The following is a 22,761-nucleotide window of genomic DNA, read 5'->3' as shown; positions in this document are numbered from 1 at the left end:
CCCTACTCCAGAACCATTGAATCAACTTGTAATGTACAGTACATAGATCCATTCATTTTTAAAGATAATAGGATTTTATTGTTCTCTATTTATAAGAGTACAATTCAGTGGCATTAAGTATAATTAAAACTTTGTACAACCATCAGCACTCTACATTTCTAAAACTTTTGCCATGATTGTTAACAGAAACTCTGTATCAGTTAAATGAATCTGACTCTTCTAGTCAACTCTAAATGTAATCACACAGTATTTGTCCTTTTGTTTCCGACTTATTTTACTTAACATGATGTCTCCAAGTTCCATTCACGTCAGAATTTCTTTAAAAGATTGTAATATTCCATTGTTTACATATATCATATTTTGTTCATCTATTCATTACTTGATGGACACTTTGATTGCTTCCATGTTTTTGACTATTACAAATAATGCTGCTATATAAACATGAATTGATAACTATCTGTTTTGAATTCTTGCTTTCAATTATTTTGAAAGTAGAATTTTACCTAGAAGTACAATTGCTGTATCACATGGTAATTCTCTGCTCAACCCTTTGAGCAACTGCCACACTTTTGTCACAGCAGCTACACAAGTGTTCTAATTCCTCCAATATCACTTCCAATACTTATCTTTATCTGAGAGTCATCCTATTGTGTGTAATATGGTATCTCTTGGTTTTATTTGCATTTCTTGAATAACTAGTGATAATATAGAGCATCTTTTAAGGTGCTTGTCAGTCACTTGTATATCTTTTTTGGAGAAATGTCTATTGAAAACCCCTATGTCTGTTTTTGAATTGACTTGTTTGGTTTTTGTTGTTGTTAGGTTTGGTTTTTGTTGTTGTTAGGTTGTAAGGGGCTTCCCAGGTGGCACTAGTGGTAAAGAACTCGCTTGCCAATGCAGAAGACATAAGAAACACAGGTTGGATCCCTAGGACAGGAAGATCCCCTGGAGGAGGGCAAGGCAACCCACTCCAGTATTCTTGCCTGGAGAATCCCATGGACAGAGGAGTTTGGCAGGCTACAGTGCACAGGGTCACAAAGAGTCAGAAATGACTGAAGCAAATGAGCACATGCACACACAGAAGTTGTAAGAGTTCTTTATATGTTCTGGATATTAATCCCTTTTAGGAAAATGACTTACAAATATTTTCTTCCATTCTGTAGACTATTTTTGTATGTGCTCCATTTCAGCATGCCTAAGACAATGTATGGATTTTAATAGTGATTTAAGCTAAAAATCAGGCTGTTTTAAAACTAAGTATTCATACATATAAAACCTAAAGTGTTTACTGAAGGCAGAGGCTTACATGTAAACAGAAACTTCTGATGGAAAGTGAGTTGTGTCTGCTGAGTTGTGTCTGACTCTTTGTGACACCATGGACTGTAGCCCACCAGGTTTCTGTCCATGGAATTCTCCAGGCAAGAATACTGGAGTGGGTTGTCATGCCCTCCTCCAGGGGAAATTCCTGACCCAGGAATCAAACCTGCATCTCTCGCACTGCAGGCAGATTCTTCACTGTCTGAGTCACCAGAGAATTTGATGGTAAAAAGGAAAGAAAAGAATTGCATTTTTTAGAGAATGAAGGAAAATTACGAAGATACTAATTTTCTTGAAATTCATTAAATTTAGTCTTTTATGACCTTAATTCTGCTAATATTAAATATACTATAAATTATTACTACTAAAATTACCATCAAATTGTTGCTAGTATTAAAAGAAAACAATTATGTGAACTTCTTAAAGCTAAGTTGAATATAAAAAGAGTCAAATAAAGAAACAAAAGTATTTTTGGACTATGTAATCAATAAAGTATCAAAGATTTTAACTGCAAGTGAGATAGGTGACATTTTGGGAGAAACACTTTGATGGTTACTAGTGAGAATCAAGATAAAGCAGCTTTTAATATAATCCATTTGGCCTTTTATGAAAGTTTTTTCCAAGGGATTATTAACTCAGGTTATTCTACTTTAAGGAAAATAAAACATCACATTTAGTAGGGGGGAAATTCCAAGACATTCTCATGACTGAAAGATTCATGGTACCAGATAAATTAACAACCATACCTTTCTTAGTTAAGAAGCTATAGCAGTTAGTACTTTAGATATTTACTCCTATCAATTAAAGTTATAAAAAATGAGGTCCCCTTAAATCTTAAATATTACACTGCTCTTAGAAAGAGTATGTTTTAATATCTATACATGAGCTATTAACATTTTGCTGTTGGTTATTAAATATAACTGATTCTTTAATATTTTAAAACAGCACATTCCCCACAATGAGACAAAATTTTAAATATTTTGGAGAAAATATTAAGTGACCAAATTTAGCACCTTTTATTATTCAGAGATTAAAGAAAGACAGGTCTCAACATCCCTCTCTCTCTTTCTCACTGGAATGACTATATTTAGTTACTTAATGATGTCTGCACTTTTTGTCATTCAAGTCCAAATGGTACAATAAATCTAACAGCTTATGATTAATATACAAACAAAAATGTGTGCCTTAGTAGAAATGATCTCCTTTCAAAAGTCAGTCAGAAAATTGTTTTAAAAATAAAGCAAAAAATCTCTATAAAATACAAACATTAGAAACCTGTTTTCCCCAAAGCAGAACAACTGTTGAGGACCATCATCATTATTCTATTTTCTAAAACAGAAATTATCTGTCACAAAGAGTGTTACTTTAACTACTAATATGAAGCATCACTGTAATGTGTATGTATAAACCTCCACTCTCTATTATTTTTTGATCAATTCTTGTGTTAAAAATGGCTGAAGAGTGCCTTCTAACCTATAGCCCCTAAATAAATCTGGCATATCAACTGGGGAAAGGTACCAGAATAAAGTGACCAACAAGTAAAAAATATCACTCCAGACCAAACAGAAACTAACGTTTTGCTCTGTGAATGGTGACAACCTTGGACAAACAGACACATACGAACACCTGAATTTATTGATGATGAAACAGTATCTATCTGCTGTATGTTTTTTTTTTTTTATTTTTTATTTTGCTGTATGTTTTAAAAGCACATAGAGTGACTTTTCTGGTAGTCCAGTGGATAAGATCTGCCTTCAATGCAGGGGACACGGGTTCAATCCCTGGTCCAGGAACTAAGATCCCACATGCTGTGGGGCAACTCAGCCCACATGCCACAACTAGAGAAAAGCCAGCATGCTGCAACTACAGAGCCCACATGCTCTGGAACTCACGTGCCACAAGTAAAGAGAAGCCTGTGTGCAGCAACAAAAGCTATTATATGCTGCAGCTAAGACCCAATATGGTCAAAGATTAAAAAAATAAGCATTTTAAAATAACAACAATTTTAAAAAAGCACATGGAAAAGAGTATAAGTTCCTCATAATGTAATCACTCAGAAAATAACGTGTTATTAAGTTATTTGTGTATTTTAGGCATTTCGTGCACTTTTGTTGTAACATTGGGACATAATATGTGCTCTGCTTTGTATTTTGCCCTTTTTTCCCTTCAACATTTGTCAATTTGATACCTAAAAAAGCAATTTCATGAGTTTGACTTATAGGTCTTTATTAATGTGGTTGGATATTTTTAATAATACATTGGAATTTTATATATCTTCTTTTATGGATTTAGTCAAATACATAATATTTTATGAAATAAAAGCTCTTTACAAATTAAGACATTATTGATATATTCTATATATTTTTTCACTAGTTTGTTCCTTAGTTTTATTTTGAGAATATTAGTTTTTTAATTAGAAATATTTTTTGTTTTTACAATATAAACATACCATTTTATGCAAATCCAAATTGCAGAAGAACAACTGATGTGGTAAAATTACCACGACAGCATTCTTCAGAAAAAGAATGTCTTAAGAAAGAAAAAAACAATAAATTAAGTGTATTTGTTACCTGTTAAGTGATCTAAGTAGTACTGATAGAGTTTGCACTGAATAGGAGTCATTCTCACAGCTAAAACATACTCATGCTTTGGAGGCAAAAACTTTGTTAATGCTGTATAATCTTTCCTCTGCAATTAATAATAAACAGAAGGAAAATTAGTTAAATATATGACAGGAATTAACTGCTCTAAGAATCATCACTGCTTGCAACTAAAAAGTGCACACAAATAAAAGGTACCAGACATATAAGAAAACATTTACTTAAATATATTTACCCTCTTTAATCACACAATGATCCCATTTAATTGCAGTTAATGTATTTCATGTGACTACACAGTATGACTCACTGGTAAAAAGATACTGCAACACACCAGGCAGGTTTTAAATTGAAGTGGCCATACTACCAAGTGAGCAATTTAGGTTTTCAAATGGTCTCCTCTATATAGAAAAAAAGAAAAGAAAAAAAAGGTGGGGAGGGGATACAGTAGGTAGTGCTAGCAAAAAAAAATTGCTTTAATCATACAGTAAAACGGATGAATCAAAGTCCAATGCAGTCTGGGTTATCCTTTGGGTAAAATGTGCCAACATGCCAAAGGATAACATATAACATCAGGGGGAATGTTTGTCCAATTGAGAAAATAAGCCATGTATAGGCATTCATAAAACCATATAACATAGGAACAGAAAAGAAAGAACACTAATGTGATAGATACAAATGACTAACTAAATCAGAAAAATGCCACCTAAGTAGTAGCAGTAATACAGAAATAAGAGTACCTGCTAGTACCTGTGGGTAACCTGAACAAATAGAATGACTTTTACCTTATATAACGGTAGTACAGTCAGTCAAAAGGACAGCCTATCTCATCTGTTACATCCATTAATAACTGGTGTCTTAAGAAAAATAAAGAACTGAGATCTATTAACTGCTTGATCAGTCTCTACATACTTATCTACTCATTAACAATGGTTTACTGAAAATCTATGTGTAAAGAACACTATTAGTCCATTAAAGTTATTGTATGTACTTGGAATTAACAAAACTGTTTCTTCAGGATTACTTCTTTCATAATTCCTAAGTGCCTTTCCTACAACCATTTCAAACAAATGAGGTTCGGAATACTGTACTACAAAATCTGGTGAGCACAGAAATTTCTTAATCATAATAGCTGTGTTCCTTTTACATATCCCCTATCTTAAGATTGAGAAAAATCTAAACATTAACATATAAACATATAAAGCTACACATCCAGCAAATGAATTAATCAAGTATGTTCTAAACATCTCAATGCAATTTTTTAAAATTATTTATTTTACTTTACAACACCGTATTGCAATACTAAATACACTTTGGAAAAGAGTGCAAGAAGATTTAACTCTAAAACTACTGAAAGAAGGAGACGGAAACACAAAATAATTCAAGTTTAAATTCAGAAAACATTTTGAGATTACAATATAACAAAGTAACAATATATTATTACTGTGGAATGTACTTGTACCTGAACACATCCAGCTAACATTTCATAGAGAATGTGAGCACGTTTTTTCATTACTCTGACATCTACCATGGTAGAATCTGCACACTGACCATTTTGGATTGGATTTATAAACCGATTCCTGAATTCCTTAATGGATCCAAGCAAATTTTCTTTGATAAAGTTAACCATGCAATGATCTAAGAAAGAAGATATTAGTTCATTAACAACAGTAATAGCTAAAGGAACTGAGACAAATTCTCTGACAAAATGCTCATGTCAAAAATGCATGCCATGGCAGCATTAGAATTAAGATACAAAGAAAGAACACAAAACTGAGTGTAGACTAAACACTGGTTTATCAGTCTGATCTAGAAATGGATTACCTAAACCAGATGAGAAATTCAAATAAAACCCAATCCAAAATTCTAGACTGTTTAGGAAATGAATGTTTAGGAAAAACAACACCTAGAACATTTTATTCTAACTCACTAGTCTTTCTAATAGATATTGAGTATAAAACAACCGCTCTGTAATTCTAACCATGACTTTATGATCAGCAAGGGTATCTTGTGAAAACAACATAGATACTGAACCAAAATAATAAAATCAAGTAATAAGCCACTAGATCAAATTTTGAATTAACTGATTTAGTTCAAGAAGTCCTAAATAGTTGCCCTATGCTATATAGGACCACAATGTGAAACGGGGTAACATTCTATAAATGGGGCAAGAACAAAGGGGAAAACTGGGACAGACAAAAATAAAGATAAAATATAGATATATATTATAGATAAATGTAAAGAAAGATAAAGTGAAACAATAACCAGCATTCAAATAATAAAACAGAAAACAGTAACTATAAAAATACTAAGAGAATAGAAATAACATAAAAATAACAAAAACCTATTAGAACAGATTACAATGGGATATTTCAATTTGTTATTTGCTGAGTAACTCATGTTCCCTCTTTAGTGTCACCACACACATACAAAAATGAGGGAAACTCACAAGTCACTTCTCTGGGTTCACATCATTTATCCTCAGCCTCAGCAAACTGTATCCTAACATCAATTCAACACAACTCTCCTCCAATCTCCACCTTCCTAAAACTTTCATTTAGCACAGCATTTCCTTCCAAGTTCCTATCAGTAACTCCTCCAAAACTGGATACATTCTTTTACACATTGACTCACACTCAATTAGGTTATTTTGAAGTGGTGTTCCCGTTAAAATAATCCTCCTCCTTGATCGTATAGAATTCATAGCTTTTGAAACAGCAGATGCTTCATTTTTTAGAATATGGCCTTCATCACAAACAACAAAGTCAGGTCCTAGAAAAACAACATTTAATACATAATAAAATTAAAAGCACAATCCATTTAAGTAAAGTTAATCACTTTACAGTGCTGCTCTTATGAAAAGATGCTGTGGAAACAACATCCTGATAAGAACAGTTATATTTTATCTGCTGCTATATTTGGTTAATGTGGTACTAACAGTATTAAGTTTATTAAAGTACTATTATGATGGTACTTAAGGGCCTCTGAATAAGAGTACAATATAAGTTAAAACTATCACTTGAGACTAAGAGTAACTTATATATACGTGAAAAGACAAATTTCAAAAGTTACATTTAAAGAAACACTGTAGAAATCACAATAGACCAAGTAGTACTTCCCATTTGACTTACTTCAAATAACTAGTACTCATTGCTGGGAAAAATTTTAACTGATAAAGGACAGCTAAACTGACTGTTACATGGGTATGGAGGTAGGGAGAAAAACATTGTCCAAGCTACACATCTCATACCAGAGAGTGGCTCTTTCAAAACAAATACATATGATTTGTTTTATGAAAATAACCATATGCATTCTTGGCTACAGTATCCTGTAACCACAAATTGCTTGCAGGTTAATATACACATAAATTACATAAACACTGATTTAAACAATAGCAATTGTCGAATTATCCCCTATATTTTAGGCATTACAGAGAATGCATCTTCTATATGATTTCAGAAGTAACTGCTTCAGTATGATGGATCAAATAACACAATTGCTATTCAATGTTCAGATGGGGCTACATGAATAATAAGATTTATTTTTAAATTACTAATCAACTTTCTAAAAATGAAAATATGTATCTTGCTTTATATGTAAAAACTACTTATTATTTATTTTGAATACTAAAAAGTTTTCTAAATAGAAAAATTATCTTTTATACAAGTGATTAAAATGATTACTACTACCTAATATTAAGTGTTCATGAGGGTGTGGTGAAGTAGGTACTCATACATTCTTTGTGGGAAGTCTAAGCTAGTATCAACAGGGCTTCCCTGGTGGCTCAGATGGTAAAGAATCTGCCTGCAATGCAGGAGACCTGGGTTCAATCCCTGGGTCAGGAAAATCCCCTGGAGAAGGGAATGGCTGCCCACTCCACTATTCTTGCCTGGAGAATTCCATGGACAGAGGAGCCTGGTGGGCTATAGTCCATGAGGTTGCAAAGAGTTGGACACAACACAGCGACTAACACTTTCACTTTTCACAAGCTGTTAATCAAACATTGTGGAAGACAATTTCATAATATCTACTAAAATGTAAAATATGTTGCACCCTTGACCCAAATTTTAGCTTCTGGGAATTTATCCTAAAGATATATTTCCACAAGTATCACAAGATACATGAAATATTCTCTGAAGCATTGTTTGTTATGATGGAAAATTGAAACAACTTAAAAGCTTGGTCAAAGGGGTTAATAAAACTATGCTATGATGGAATGTTGCAGAACTTAAAATTAATGATGTACATTTCTTTGTACTATCCTTCAAAGATATGTCAAATGTGTTATGTTACTAAACAAAAGGAAGAGAGTTTCAAAATCTATATTATGATCCCATTTTATTTAAATAACCACCTCAAACATGGTTAATTTTTATCTATATACACATATTTTTAGTGAAGTAAAGGATTAACGTGGCACAAAAAAAAGTTTAGCCTTTGCCTCCAGCTCTAGGGCGGTAACCTCTAAATTCCAGAAATGTCTAACTTGATAAAAATTTGTTTACCTGGATGGCTTGGGAAACATTAGAGATAGTCTATGCTAACAATGTGATGGGGCTGAAGGGAGATCAGCTCTGGGCATGTAGCATCTTCTCAACTTCTGGAGGGACTAGAAACTAAGATGACCCACATGAGTGGTCAACCATGTCTATGTGACCAAGCCCAAACTTCAGACACCAAGGCTCAGATGAGTATACCTGCTTGGCAATATTCCATGTGTACTGTCACTACAACATCAGTCTAATCACAAGAAAAACAACAGACACTAGTGAACATCCTACAGGATACTTTAATAACATTCCTCAAGACTGACAAGGTAACAGAAAATAAAAGAAAGACTAATAAACTGTCATAGACCAGAGAAGAATGTGGAGACATGACAATTAAACGCTATGTGGTACCCTGGATAGGATCCTGGAACAGAAAGTGGACAGTAATAGTAAACTGGTAAAATTCAAATATGGCTTGGAGTCTAGTTACTAATATATCAATTTCTTAGTTTTGACAAATCTACCATGGCAATGTAAGATGAACAGTGGGGGATTTGGGTCCAGGATAAGTGGCAGCTTTCTTTACTATCATTTCAACTTTTCTGTAAACAAACAAACAAAAATTCCAAAATAATGTTTTTCTAATATCACTAAATAGCTTATATAGAAAAACAAACATTACTCATTATGTTATAAGCTTTCATTTCTTTTTATTTCCTCTTGATCACATTAAACATCTGAAACTTGTTTTAAACTGTTTCAAGGAAATCTTCTGAAAAATATGCTGCAATACTATTCACTAGCGTATAGCTCTCTGACAACAAAACAACCACAGACTTTTAAACAACTATTTTAATCATGAGAAAAGGACAAACTTAACATTTACAATAGCAGTTAGTTTGGTACATGTTGATTACATCATTACTTTAAAAAAAAGGCAAAAGAGTACAGACTTTCAGTTATAAAATGAATAAGGTCTGAGGATCTAATGTATAAACAACATGGTGATAACAAGGTGACTATAGCTGATAACAATGCACTATATAACTGAAATCTGAAAATGAGTAGAGCATAAATGTCATGACCAAAAAGAAAAAGAAAACTACATGAGATGTGTAACACAAAGGGGGTTACCCTTTCACAATGTATACATGTATCAAATCATTACATTGTACATTTTAACTGTTACAATTTTACTTCTCAATTAAACCTCAATAAGCTGAAAAAATAAATTAAAAATAAAGTTAAAAAGGGGTAAAGCCATAGATTCTATTCAAATAATTCTATTATTCAAATTCAAATTATTCTACTCAAATAAGTCTATTCAAAATAATACTATTATTTTGGCAGTGAAAAATTAGACTTTCTCAACAAACATCTAAAGCCTCAACAGTGTCTTAAAGTAATTAGATATAACAAGATAAAGTTTAAAAAGAAAAAAATACAGAATACAAATAACTAAATGTTGATTGGCTCTGGGACAGTACAATTTGCTGCTTTTCCAAGTCACAAATAAGAATTAAATATTTGGATCTTGCATCATGAGGATACTGTCAATAGCATTGCAAATATTAACCTTCCACAGTGATGACCATTTAAAAAAAGGAAAAAAATGCAGCAATTCTTCTAATGACATAAAGTTGGAAAAGAAATGTAAAGAACTGTTTTCAGAGAATGGAGAGAGCTCTTGGGATTGTCTAATATTCAGTCAGAGGAATCTGCAATTGTGACACACCTGGTACATTTTTAACTGCTTATTTATTGAAAACCTCAAACACTTTCAGACTCAGCAAGTGAATTCTGAACATCTGGCAATATTAAGGGTGAATCCATCTTAATGAAATTATACTAAGAAACAAACAGAAAGCAAAAACCTGAATGATAAACAATAACCAGCTACTTAATAGTTGGTCAATTAGTATTTGTTAAATAAAACATAAGCACAATTTTCATTCAACTTGCTTTGTTATCTCAGTGTCTGTCAATATCTTACCTGGATCAACCAATGCTTTGTTAAATATTTCTTTAAGTTTCCTACTCTTCACATTCCTTCCTTGAGCAAGATTTCTGTACATCTCATAGCCTATGATCATAACACCACCATCTTCTTGCCACCTCTGTAGCATGTAGCTTCTTTCTTGAGGACGTTTCACAGTTGCTAATTCAGAGACCTTTTGTGGGAAAATAAAGATTTTTAAAGGTAGGAATACATAAATACTAAATATCCCCATTTAAACATGCATCACTGACAATTAAAAATCTTATTTTTTACTATATGAATTTTATGCAGTTATTTTGATAATAGAAAATATTTTAAATATACCTCAAGCTTCTCATCATCTTTTAATCCCTCCTGCCACTTCTCAAATTCATTCATCCAATTCAAAGCAGTATTAAGAGGACAAACCACTAAAGCTGTGCTGAAATCCAATTTGTCACACAAAAGAACCGTATGAAGAAAACTTACCACCTACAAGAAAACAAATTAAGTTGCCACCTTCATTTAAATATCTTCAAAAAGTAAATATATTGAGCAAACTTACAATAGTTGGGATTTTTTTTTTTGCTGTTTAAACAATAAAGCAACCAGGCAATTTCCAAATTAAACAATAAAGCAACCAGCACAATTTCCAAATCAGGAAAAATACAGAGAAAGAGATATAACATGTAAAAGGCGGAAATTCAACTAGATGATACATAAGGTCCTTCCAACTCTAAAGCTCTGTGATTTTATGATCAGTAATAATAATAATATGAATATAATAAATAATAACCACAGCAAAATAGCTACTAAGTCCCTAGTCCCCAGAGAACATTCCTACGATCTTTAGAAAATACCACTTCCCATTTAGAAGAGAATTATATCATAGAGTATTTTTCCACTGCAAAGTGTTCTGACTCACTGAATCTACTGTCTTATGACTTGGAATTTTATATATATATATGAAAGTGAAAGTGAAGTCGCTCAGTTATGTCTGATTCTTTGCAACTCCGTGGACTGTAGCCTACCAGCCTCCTCCATCCATGGAATTCTCCAGGCAAGCGTACTGGAGTGGGTTGCCATTTCCTTGTGTGTATATATATATAGGTACACACACACACACACACACACCTTTTCACTAATTGCACACCTCTGCTACAACTCCCGCAGTCTTCCTGCAACTTCCTGCATTCAGAAATGTAGTATTTTAATAGTGAAAATACATTATGTTCTCATTACTACAGGATCACAGACTATTAAAGTCAGGAATCCCCTGGTTAGGACTCTGTGCTTTCACACTGAGGACACTGGTTCAATCCCTTATAGAGGAACTAAGATCTTGGAAAACACACAGCACGACAAAAAAGTTGTAAACAAGGTTCATTTCCACGTCAGAATCTTTGCAGTTTTACTGGCTATGCCTATAATCCCACTGCTTCACTTCATTAGGATCTCTGTTCAAACATCACTTCCTATAAGATGCTTTCCCTCTCTATGCTTCCTTAACATTATCTGAAAGTACATATTTCTTGTTTTATTTGATTAAAATCTCTCTCTCCCACCAGAATATAAGCTTCTTGGGGGAGAAATTTTGTTATTCACTGCTTTATCTCTAGCCCCTACAACCGTGTCTGGAACCTAACAGAACATAATATATATTTTTTAATTCAGGAATGCACAAGAACAGAATACCTTCATGTTCTTACCTGTAAAGTTTTACCAAGGCCCATGCAGTGGGCAAGAATGCATCCTGAACCTGGAGATTTCTTTGTTTTTTTAACAGATTCACAGCAGCAATCCCACATAAACTGAACACCTAAAAATGATAACTTTGTTAAGTTCAAATTTAAAGGTGCAAGTTAAAAAATCTTCCTTCGTAAATACATCAAAAACATAACTAAAACTTCTAAGAAACAGAATTTTTTAAAAAGAGAGAGATAAAAATCTCTTAACGTAAATGAGATTTGTTTTACACACAACCCCTCCCACCAACCCCTAAGGTTTATTAGAAAAAATGTGAACACAGGCACACAACAGGGTGACTTTCAGTCCTCTCAGGTATCACAGCAGACCTTTGATCCATTCCCTGGGATGGTCCAAAGAGACAGATAAATAATCTAATAGAAAATTTATCCAAAGAGACAATAGATCCCTATCAAATATACTTTCAGGTTTATTGAGTCAATCTGGGGCTGGGGGGAGGGGGGTGGACCTCAGGAGCTATTTTATCATTTCTCCCTTTATTCAACACTAAAAACTGAACAAGAAATGGGCTTGCTACCTAAGGAGTAGGAACTAGAGAATTTCCTTTATGTATTCATTCACATACACACTCAAAATTGACTTAGTGATTCCACTTGGACAAAGCAGAGGATAGGGATAATTGGATATCTTTCCAAAACCAATAAAGGAATATTATTAACAAAAAATACTTGAAAAAGCATTTCCTAAAGAAGGCTTTTAGCTAACTGTACCTTTCCCTACCACACCATTCCCTACCACACCACTGCCCTTAGCTAACCATTGCAGATTAGGTGAAATCCACTTACTATATATACTCATTTGTGAGTGGCACACACTTCCTGTTTCACAAAACTCATTTTTTGTGCAATGTTCAATTTTGTTCTTTCTCATTTGCTTATAAGGGCAGGGATCATATCTGTTATGCTCACCAGTAAAAGTAACTCCAGGCCTTAGCAGAATGTGAGGCACACTAGGGCCATCAAATATTGGTAAAATTTAACCATCTAATAGTTTCTTACCATCTACTTGATGTGGTTTCAATTTGATAACCATATTTCTATGAACCTGCACTAAAGGTTCTTTGGTTTCTTCATCTTCATCTAAAACCAACTTCGTTGTTATTGGACACTTAGTCGGTGAAGCATCTTCAATTTCTATCACCTACAAGAAAGGGAATTATAGATAGTTAAGCTCAAAGAAACCTTTTAAGCAATAGTGGAATATGAATCTTACTAAGGGAAGTTTTCCAAAATACAGACATGTCTACTTCCATACTAAAATCCAGTATTTTTTGTTCAGCAAGACCAGAATGGATCACTAGTTTACACGTTTTCTAAAATAAAAAACCTCTACAAGTCTCTGAATCACTGTGGTAACGTTGGTAATTTATTAATAGCTCATCGGTTTTCACCTTGAACACCTTAACATGTGATAGGTAGAGATGTGAGAAAAGGAGCACTCTAAATTAATCCATGGCATCACCATTAAAATCTAAATAGACTGGTTCTATTCTTCTAGAAGACATGTGAAAATGTGCAAGGAAACTTATGGTTACCACAATGACTGGTCATGACTAGTACTTAATTCAGGCAGTAGCGAAGGTAAATATAAATGTTTTACAATGTGAAGGAAGACAGTCCCAAACAAGAACTGTCCCACCCAAGATTCCAAAAGGCTCCTGCTGAAAACCACTGTAAATATGTGTTGTGAAAGGGAAAAAATTTCAGAAACACTGGTATGAGAACCTCAGGCTCAAAAGCATAACAAGAATATATAACACCCTTTAATTGCAAAAGGGAAACAATCACCTCAAGTTTACTATTTGAAAGAAAACTTAAATACATATACATAAATACAAATACTTGTGTCTGAATACGTTTTTTGCTATCTCATCCCTATGTCTATCCATTACATAGTATACTCAAGAACTGTATAAGCTAGGTACAAGTATTGCCACTTTACAAATTAAAAAAAAAACCTGAGACTGAGAAGTTAAATAACTTATACAAGGTCATGCAACGCTTAAGTAACACAACACTAGGACTTATACCAAGAGGGCCAGGCTCCAGAGTCCATGAACTTAACCACTATACGTTAATACTTTAATAAAGAAAATGCTTGTATGAACAGGTTTATGGTTCCAGGAAAATCAATAAAGAGCCATGACTTTAAACTACAGACATTATGATGTTTAAGAATAAAATTTTAACCAGTACTTTTTTTCCTTATTTAGAACTATAACTAGGAATGAATGATTACTTGATACTCACTATAGACATTTTCAAACATGAATAGAAGTATATAGAATAGCCTAATGAGCCCTATTACCCATTATTCAGCTGCAAAAATTATCAACCTCTGGCCAGTTGTTTCACTGGCAGCCTCTCACCCATTCTCCAACTCCTTGGAGCCCATAAATGATTCTGAAGCAAACGCAAGCAAGTATGTTATTTCATCTGTAAATGTTTTAGAATATCTCTTTAAAAGGACAATCTCTCTTTTTAAAATCATAACTACAGTATCATTATTACATGTAAAAATTATTTAAACAAGTCACAAATTTGTAATATATTACCTTGATAAAACTAAAATTATATACAAATCAAGATGTGGTAGAGTATAAATAGCACTGGTCATTTAGATCCCAGCTCCATTTCAACAACTTACTTAAACACTCTTAGCTTCAGTTTGTCCATGTGGAAACTAGGAAAGCTTATAAATAACTCTCATGAGGTTGCTGTGGCGATTAAATGAGGCAAAGAATACAAAGTATTCAACAAATTTTTATTGTGTTCTAGCTTGGATGTATCCCAGCTTCATATTGCTATGTCAAAGACATATGCCAAACTGGAAAATTATCTGAATGTCTTGTCCTGTTTGCAAGGTGTGGCAGGAAGAACCCTAAAATGGCCTCCAAGATTCCAATCCTCTGCTGTAAACATTCTATATAATTCCGTTCCCTTGGGGGTGACTGAAATCTGTAACTATAATGAGATATCATTCCCATAACTGGGCAACTAATCAGTTGGTTTGACATAATCAAAAGGGAGATTCCCTTAGATGAGGTGGGCTTAATCAAGGTAAGCCCTTTAAAAGACTGAAGTGTAAGAGATGTTCTCTTACTGGTCTCCAAGACAAGCAAACTGCCACACTATAGAGAAAAGTCTACAGTACCTAAGAACCTCATTGCCAGAATCACAAGGAACTGAATTCTGCCAACATGTGAGCTAGAAAAAAGCACAAAGTCTTAGATGAAAACTGCAGCTCTGGCAAACATCTTCAATTTCAACTTAGTGAGAAACTCAGCAGAAGACCCAGCAGAGTCAGGCTCAGCTAAGCCACTCTCAAATTCCTGATTTATCAAACTGTTAGATAATAACTTTGCTTTGTTTTTAGCTAAGCCTGTGATAGTTTTTTTTTACTGCACAGTAGAAAACTAATATATAAGGCTTTAACTAAGATTTCTGAACCATATGTTCATAAGTTATATGAATGACATTTTAGCTATTAAGCACTATCTTTGGGATTAGAGATGAGTGAATCTTCAACCTGAATGGAGAAGAAGATAATTTACATAGAAATGGTCTACTTATTTGTGACTAAGTACATGTGTTTATGCACGAAAGGTACAACTTAAGGAAAGTTTATTTAACTAATAATAGACAAACAGGAATGAAATGAGAGAATTTAGAAGAAATAAATTAAACTATGGTGGTGGAGTCGCTTAGTCATGTCCGACTCTTTGCGACCCCATGGACTGTAGCCCACCAGGCTCCTCCGTCCATGGGATTTTCCAGGCAAGAGTACTGGAGTGGGCTGCCATTTCCTTCTCCTTTAGTAAAGAATAAATAAGGACATGCATCCCATGTCTGATTTGAAGAAGGAAAAGAAAACATGAATACAAACTCATTTAAGCAGCACACTGAAAAGGCTGAGCCCCATTTCTGCTGATGGAGATTAAGCACCATGATGCATGATAGAGTATTAGGGACCAAATCTGTCCTCCTGGTGTAATCAATTAGAAAAGTAGACAAAAAATATGAAACAAACATTTCTGGACTTTGGATTATAGGAACCAACAAGACACTGATACCTGAGAGAAGAAAAATCAACAAGGAGGGCCCTAATCCCTCTTGATTGCTGCCAGAAGGTACATTTCAGAATTTAAGATAACCCAAGCAGAACTCTGGAGTTGTGCTGAGTTGGGAAAACAGATGTCAAGCTCAGAGAGCTGGAAAAAATATAGAGAAACCACAGAGAACTACAGAGAGAAAAGAGCTATACAAAAAGACCTCCAGAAATCAAAATGGGAGTCACTTCAGTCTTAGTTGAGTATTACAGTGCACATGAAGAATGAAATTCCACAAAGCCAGACAAAGTGTGACCAAGAAGTTATGAGATAAATAGTCCCCAGTGATCATATAGGTCTGGAAGGCATTCAATTTTAAACAAGGTAGAGTATGATCTTCATACTAACTCAGGGCATTCAGTAGAGACCAGACAAAGGCCACACATTAGCAGTGGGGCAAAACTATCCATAAACTATAGGGACACACCTTAAGAGTTTTTTTTTGAAATATCAAAATAATTAAACTGGGGACTTCCCTAGTGCTATAGGGGTTAAGAATGCACCTGCCAATGCAGGGGACATGGATTTCATCCCTGGTCTGGAAGGATCCTACATGTTATGCATAGAGCAACTAAACCTGTGCACCACAACTATTGAGCCCATGCTCTAGAGCCCTTGTGCTGCAACTACTGAGCCCACATGCTGCAACTACCGAAGGCTGTGAGCCTAGAACTTGTGCTCTACAATAGGAGAAGCCACGGCAATAAGAAGCCCACACACCACAACTAGAGTAGTCCCTGCTCGCTACAACTAGAGAAAGCCCACACAGAGCAGTAAAGACCCAGCACAACAAAAATTTAAAAGAATAATTAAACTGAACTAAAAGTACCTTAAATATCTATTCAGAACAATGCCAGCACTCTCCAATAGAATACAACATACACTCAACAATACCCAATTTACAATGTCTAGTTTTTAATAAAAATTATTAGATACATCAAGAAAGAAAAATATGAACAATAACCAAGAGAAAAATCACTTAACAAAAATGGTAAGAAGTGACAGAGATGTTCAAATTGGCAGACAAGCATAATAAAGCAGATGTAAAATGTGTTCCAATACTGAATGGAAAATGTGAACACAGTGGGAAAAGAAATACAAGCTATAAAAAAGAACCAAATGTAATTTCTATATAATAAAAATATAAAAAATAAATATTTAATATGAAAAACTCACTGAATGAGATTAGCATCATAATGGAAAAGACGAAAATATCTTGCTTGAAAACAAAGCAAGAGAAACTATCTAAAATGAAATGGGGGCGGGGGGGTGGGGGGGGGTGGGGGAGAGGAATTGAAGAAACCAGTGGGAAAATGCTCAGCAATCTAATACATATGTAATTAGAGTCTCATATAGGAAAAGAACAGAAAACCTTGTCTGAAGAAATAATGGTCAAAACTTTCAAAAATTTTGATAGAAACTAAGTCCACAGAACCAACAAGTTAAAGAAGCACCAGGCAGGATAAAAACTAAGAAAATCACAACCATCAATTCTTGAAAGTCGGTGATAAATAGGTAATTTTTCACAAACCATTAAAACATCTAATCATTTAAAAAAAAGAAAAAAAGACATATTACGTACACATGGGTGGGTGAGGGGCAAAAATAGACAACAAACAACATGTCATGAAGGAGCAACATCTTTACACAGATGAAAGAAAAAGCTAATAACTTAGAATTCTATACCCATGGATTATAACATTCAAAAACTAAGGGAAAAGATGTCAACAAAATGACAAGAAACAAGCTCTAAGCTCCTGTTTTCGCACAGAAATATAAAAAAATGAAAAAGGAAAAAACTTTAAAAAACAGAAACTGAACCAACTGTCAGTGTTCTGGAAAACAGTCAAAGGTTTATAGCAACCAAGTAAATGACCAATCAAGAAAAGGCCATTTTAAAAACGGTAGCAAAGTTTTATAGTATTTTTATTTGCTCTTAGCCCACTACCTCTTAGTGAAGTGACAGTCTTATTCTTGAAGCAGCAAGAGCCTTGTGGACAGTTTCTTCCCTCAAACCAGAAGGAGTACAGTATAAATTATTTGCTAAATATTGTGTACAGCTATTCTAACCTGCCAGAGGATAACTGAAGGAATGACATAAAATTCTTAATACTATTTCACCTAACTTAAATTCTAATGGGAGAAACAGAAGGAAATGCTTAAAGAGAAAAAAATAGTTACAAGGCAACTGTAAACCCACAGATGCCAGGGCCAAGACATTATACATGGAGAAATACAACTGACCATCTAAGGCCCAGAAAAGAAGCTAGGATAAGACTCTTGGAATTTAGGGCATTTGAAACTAGCAAAACATACAGAAGAATTTAAAAAGCCATGTTTCCCCAGGAAAAAAAAAAACTGAGCAAACCTCAAGTTTTAACCTCAGAGGGATCCTTAGCTTAATTGTAAGCCTAGTTAAGTACTAGAGAAGTATCCCAGTACAGAGCTAACCTAAAAATACTGGAAAGAAATCAGCATTCAAGGAAATCTCTCTCAAAACATTAACAGAACACTGGTGAAAGGAAAAGAGCATTCAGTAATGATGTAAAACCATAAACAAACTTTGTAAGAATAAATGAGGAGAGTCTCATAACAATCAGACAGTAACAACTAAAGAAAAAAATACAAAAAAAATCCTTGGGAAGGGAGAGAACTTAACTTTCAGAATTATCACATTATAATAACTAAACCCTCAATGTGCAATTAAAAAAAAACAACTCACAAACCAAACAATGAAACAGGAAAATATGGCCAATTCAAAAGAAGAAATTAAAATAACAGAAAACATCCCTAAGAGGTCCTCAACAATGGACTCATTACACAAAGCAAAACTGGGCACAATCTAAAAGAAATCAAGAAAAGATACAAAATGGGAATACCAACAAAGAAGTAGAAATTACAAACAAGAACCAAACAGAAAATCTGGAACTGAAAAACAAAAAAAGTGAAATAACTTTAAAAACTGTTCAGATACGAGCAGGAAGAAGAATCATTAAACATGAAGGTGTCAACTGAAATTATCATGTCTAAGTAGCAGAAAGAAAACAGAATTAAAAAAAGTGAGAGACCAAGGGACTTGTGGGATATCATCAAGCAGACCAATATACACATTATGAGGGTCAAAGGAGAAGAAAAATACAGGCAAAAGGTTATTTGAGGAAATAATGGCCAAAACTCCCAAATTCGAGTAAAGACCAGGATCTACAAATCCAAGAAGCACAACAAACTTGAACTGAGATAAACTGAGAGACTCAGATTAACCACATTATAGCTACACCTTCACAGTACAAAGACAGAAAGAATCTTGAAAGTATCAAGAGAGAAGTGATCTGTCACAACAGGGATCATCAATAACATTACCAGTTTATTTCTCATCAGAAACTTGAAGGTCAAAAGGCAGTGCAATGATATATTTTCAACTACTGAAAAAAAATAACTGTCACCTGAGAATTTTATATTAAAAATAGAGGGAGAAACTAATACATTGTTAAAACAAGACAGTTCATTAAAACTAGACCTACGCAACAAGAAATGCTAAAGTGAAGCCTTAGGGTTGAAATGAAAGAATACTGAAAGATGGATAAAGAACTATCCATATGTATGGAAAACACACATGGCCAAACACAAAACCCAGTATTATTGACGTTTTGGTTTGTAACTCCAAGTTTACTTTCTACAGAATTTAAAAGACAAACCATAAAAAGTAATTATATGTTATTGGGGCATAAAATATATAAAAACAAAATGTGTAACACGAATTATATACAAGGGGAAATGGGGCTGTATAAGACTACAATATTTTCTGCATGATTAAAGTTAAGTTCATTAAATTCAAACTATAACATTATGACTTTAGGAGTTTACATCTAATCTCATGTTAACTACAAAGAAAATATCTATAGATTACCAAGAAGATATAACAATCATAAAGATAAATATACAAAAATCAGAGTCCCAAATTCTATGAAGCAAACACTAACAGAATTGAAAGGAGAAATAATAGACTGTTCTACAAAAACAGTTTGGAGACATAATACCCTACTTTCAGTAATACATAGAATAAGCCAACTGAAGATCAACAGGAAAACACAGACCTTTAACAACAATGTCAACCAGTAAGTCCTATCAAAGAGAACACTCCATTCAACAACAGCAGAGTACAAATTTTCTCAACTTCACGCAACACTTCTTAAGGACAGACCACATGATAGGGCACAAAACAAGCCTTAATAAATTTTAAAACATTAAAAACATAAAATTAACAATACTTCAATAAAATAAAATTAAAAATAAAAAAGTTTACTAACTTATTAAAAATAAATTAAAAACTTAAAATCTCCAATCACAATGGAAAGAAACTAGAAATCAGTAACAGAAGGACAATGGGAAAAATGCAAATATGCATCATTTAAACACGACACTCTTAAATAACAAAAAGGTCAAATAAGAAATCACAAGAGACATTAGAAAACACCTTCAAATTAAAATAAAAATAGAATACTAAAGCTTGTGGAATTCAGGGATTAGAAAAGAAGTAAAATCCTCACTGTTTCGAGATGATATTATACTATAAACAGAAAACCCTAAAGATGCTATCAGAAAATTACTAAAGCTAACCAGTGAATTTATTAAGTTGCAGGATACAAAATCAATACATAGAAATCTCTTCCATTTCTATACACTAACAATGAAAACTCAGAAAGAAATTAAGGAAACAATCCCATTCACCACTGAAACAAAAAGATAAAATACCTAGGAATGAATGTACTTAAGGAAAAAAAGGGCAGTATTGTTGTTGTTGTTATTTTTCTGTGGGTAAGCTGGGTCCTAATTGTTGAGACGCCATGGACTGCAGCATGCCAGGCTGCTCTGCCTTTACTATCTCCCGGAGTTAGCCCAAATTAATGTCCATTGAGTTGGTGACAATATCTAAACATCTCATACTCTGCTGCCCCCTGCTCCTTTTGCTTTCACTCTTCCTGAGCATCAGGGTCTTATCCAATAAATCAGTTCTTTGCACCGGGTGGCCAAAGTACTTGATCTTTAGATTTATATTCAGGGTTGATTTCCTTTCGGATTGACTGGGTTGATCTTCCTGCTGTACAAGGAATTTCAAGAATCTTTTCAAACACCACAATGTGAAAGCATCAATTCTTCAGCATGCAGCCTTCTTTATGGTTCAACCCTCACATCTGTAAGTGACTACTGGAAAATAATAGCTTTTATTTATGGATCTTATTGGCAAAGTGATGTCTCTGATTTTTAATACTCTGTCTAGATTTGTCACAGCTTTCCTTCCAAGGAGCAAGCATCTTTTAATTTCATGGCTACAGTCACTGGGAGCAGTGATTTTGAAGCCCCCCAAAATAAAATCTGTCACTATTTTCACTTTTTCCCCTTCTATTTGCCATGAAGTGAGGGGACTACATGCCATAATCTTAGTTTTTTCAATGCTGAGTTTTAAGCCAGCTTCTTCATGCTCCTGTTTCACCCTCATCTAGAGGCTCTTTAGGTCCTCTTCACTTTCTGTCATTACAGTGGTATCATCTGCATATCTGAGGTTGTTGATGTTCCTCCTGGCAATCTTGATTCTAGCTTCGGATTCATCCAGCCCAGGATTTCACATGAGGTAACTCTGTAGAGAAGTTAAATAAGCAGGATGACAATATACATCCTTCTCATACTCCTTTCCCAATTTTGAACCTGTTCATTGTTCCACATGTGGTTTTAACTTGGTTTCTTACCTGCATACAGGTTTCTCAGGAGATAAGTAAGGTGGTCTAGTATTCCCATCTCTTTAAGAAATTTCCAGACTTTGTTGTGATCCACATAAGTCAAAGGCTTCAGTGTAGTCAATGAAGCAGAAGTAGATGTTTTTCTGGAATTCCCTTGCTTTCCCCATAATCAAACAAATGCTGGCAATCTGATTGTGTGGTTCCTCTGCCTCTTCTAAACCCAGTTTGTACCTATGGAAGTTCTCGATTCACATACTGTTGAAGCCTAGCTTGAAGGATTCTGAGCATAAACTTACTAGCATGTGAAATGACAGCATGTATGGTAGTTTGAACATTCTATGGCATTGCCACTCTTTGGGACAGGAAAGAAAATTGACCTTTTCCTGTCCTGTGGCCACTGCTGAGTTTTCCAAATTTGCCAGCATATTGAGTACAGCACTTTAACAGCATCATCTTTTATGATCTGAAATAACTCAGCTGGAAATCCATCACCTCCAATAGCTTTGCTCACAGTAATTTTTCCTAAGGCCCATCTGACTTCACACTCTAGGACGTCTGGCACTAGGTGAGTGACCACACCATTGTGGTTATCCAGGGCATTAATACCATTTTTGTATACATCTGTGTACTCCAGCCACCTCTACTTAATCTCTTCAGCTTCTGTCAGGTCACCATTTCTGTCCTTTATCGTACCCATCCTTCCATGAAATGTTCCACTGATATTTCCAATTTTCTTGAAGAGACTTCTAGTCTTTTCCATTCTATTGTT

The 22,761-nt window shown here is 34.1% G+C and overlaps 1 protein-coding gene across 13 annotated transcripts in view; it reads right to left on the bottom strand.

The window, feature by feature from the left end:
• ATRX (ATRX chromatin remodeler) overlaps positions 1 to 22,761 on the bottom strand; it is a 277,372-nt gene that overhangs the window by 90,209 nt on the left and 164,402 nt on the right. For all 13 annotated transcript variants that reach the window (XM_061136821.1, XM_061136832.1, XM_061136829.1 and 10 more), the window contains 7 exons: positions 13,148 to 13,289; positions 12,092 to 12,201; positions 10,728 to 10,874; positions 10,398 to 10,575; positions 6,549 to 6,686; positions 5,377 to 5,552; positions 3,888 to 4,005 (listed from right to left, as the gene is read on the bottom strand). In XM_061136821.1, the coding sequence (XP_060992804.1) occupies positions 3,888 to 4,005; positions 5,377 to 5,552; positions 6,549 to 6,686; positions 10,398 to 10,575; positions 10,728 to 10,874; positions 12,092 to 12,201; positions 13,148 to 13,289 (1,009 nt within the window). The remainder of the gene's footprint in view (positions 1 to 3,887; positions 4,006 to 5,376; positions 5,553 to 6,548; positions 6,687 to 10,397; positions 10,576 to 10,727; positions 10,875 to 12,091; positions 12,202 to 13,147; positions 13,290 to 22,761) is intronic.

Source organism: Dama dama, chromosome X (genome assembly GCF_033118175.1).
Source record: "Dama dama isolate Ldn47 chromosome X, ASM3311817v1, whole genome shotgun sequence".
NCBI lineage: Eukaryota > Metazoa > Chordata > Mammalia > Artiodactyla > Cervidae > Dama > Dama dama.
This window is presented reverse-complemented; position numbering and strand designations above follow the sequence as displayed.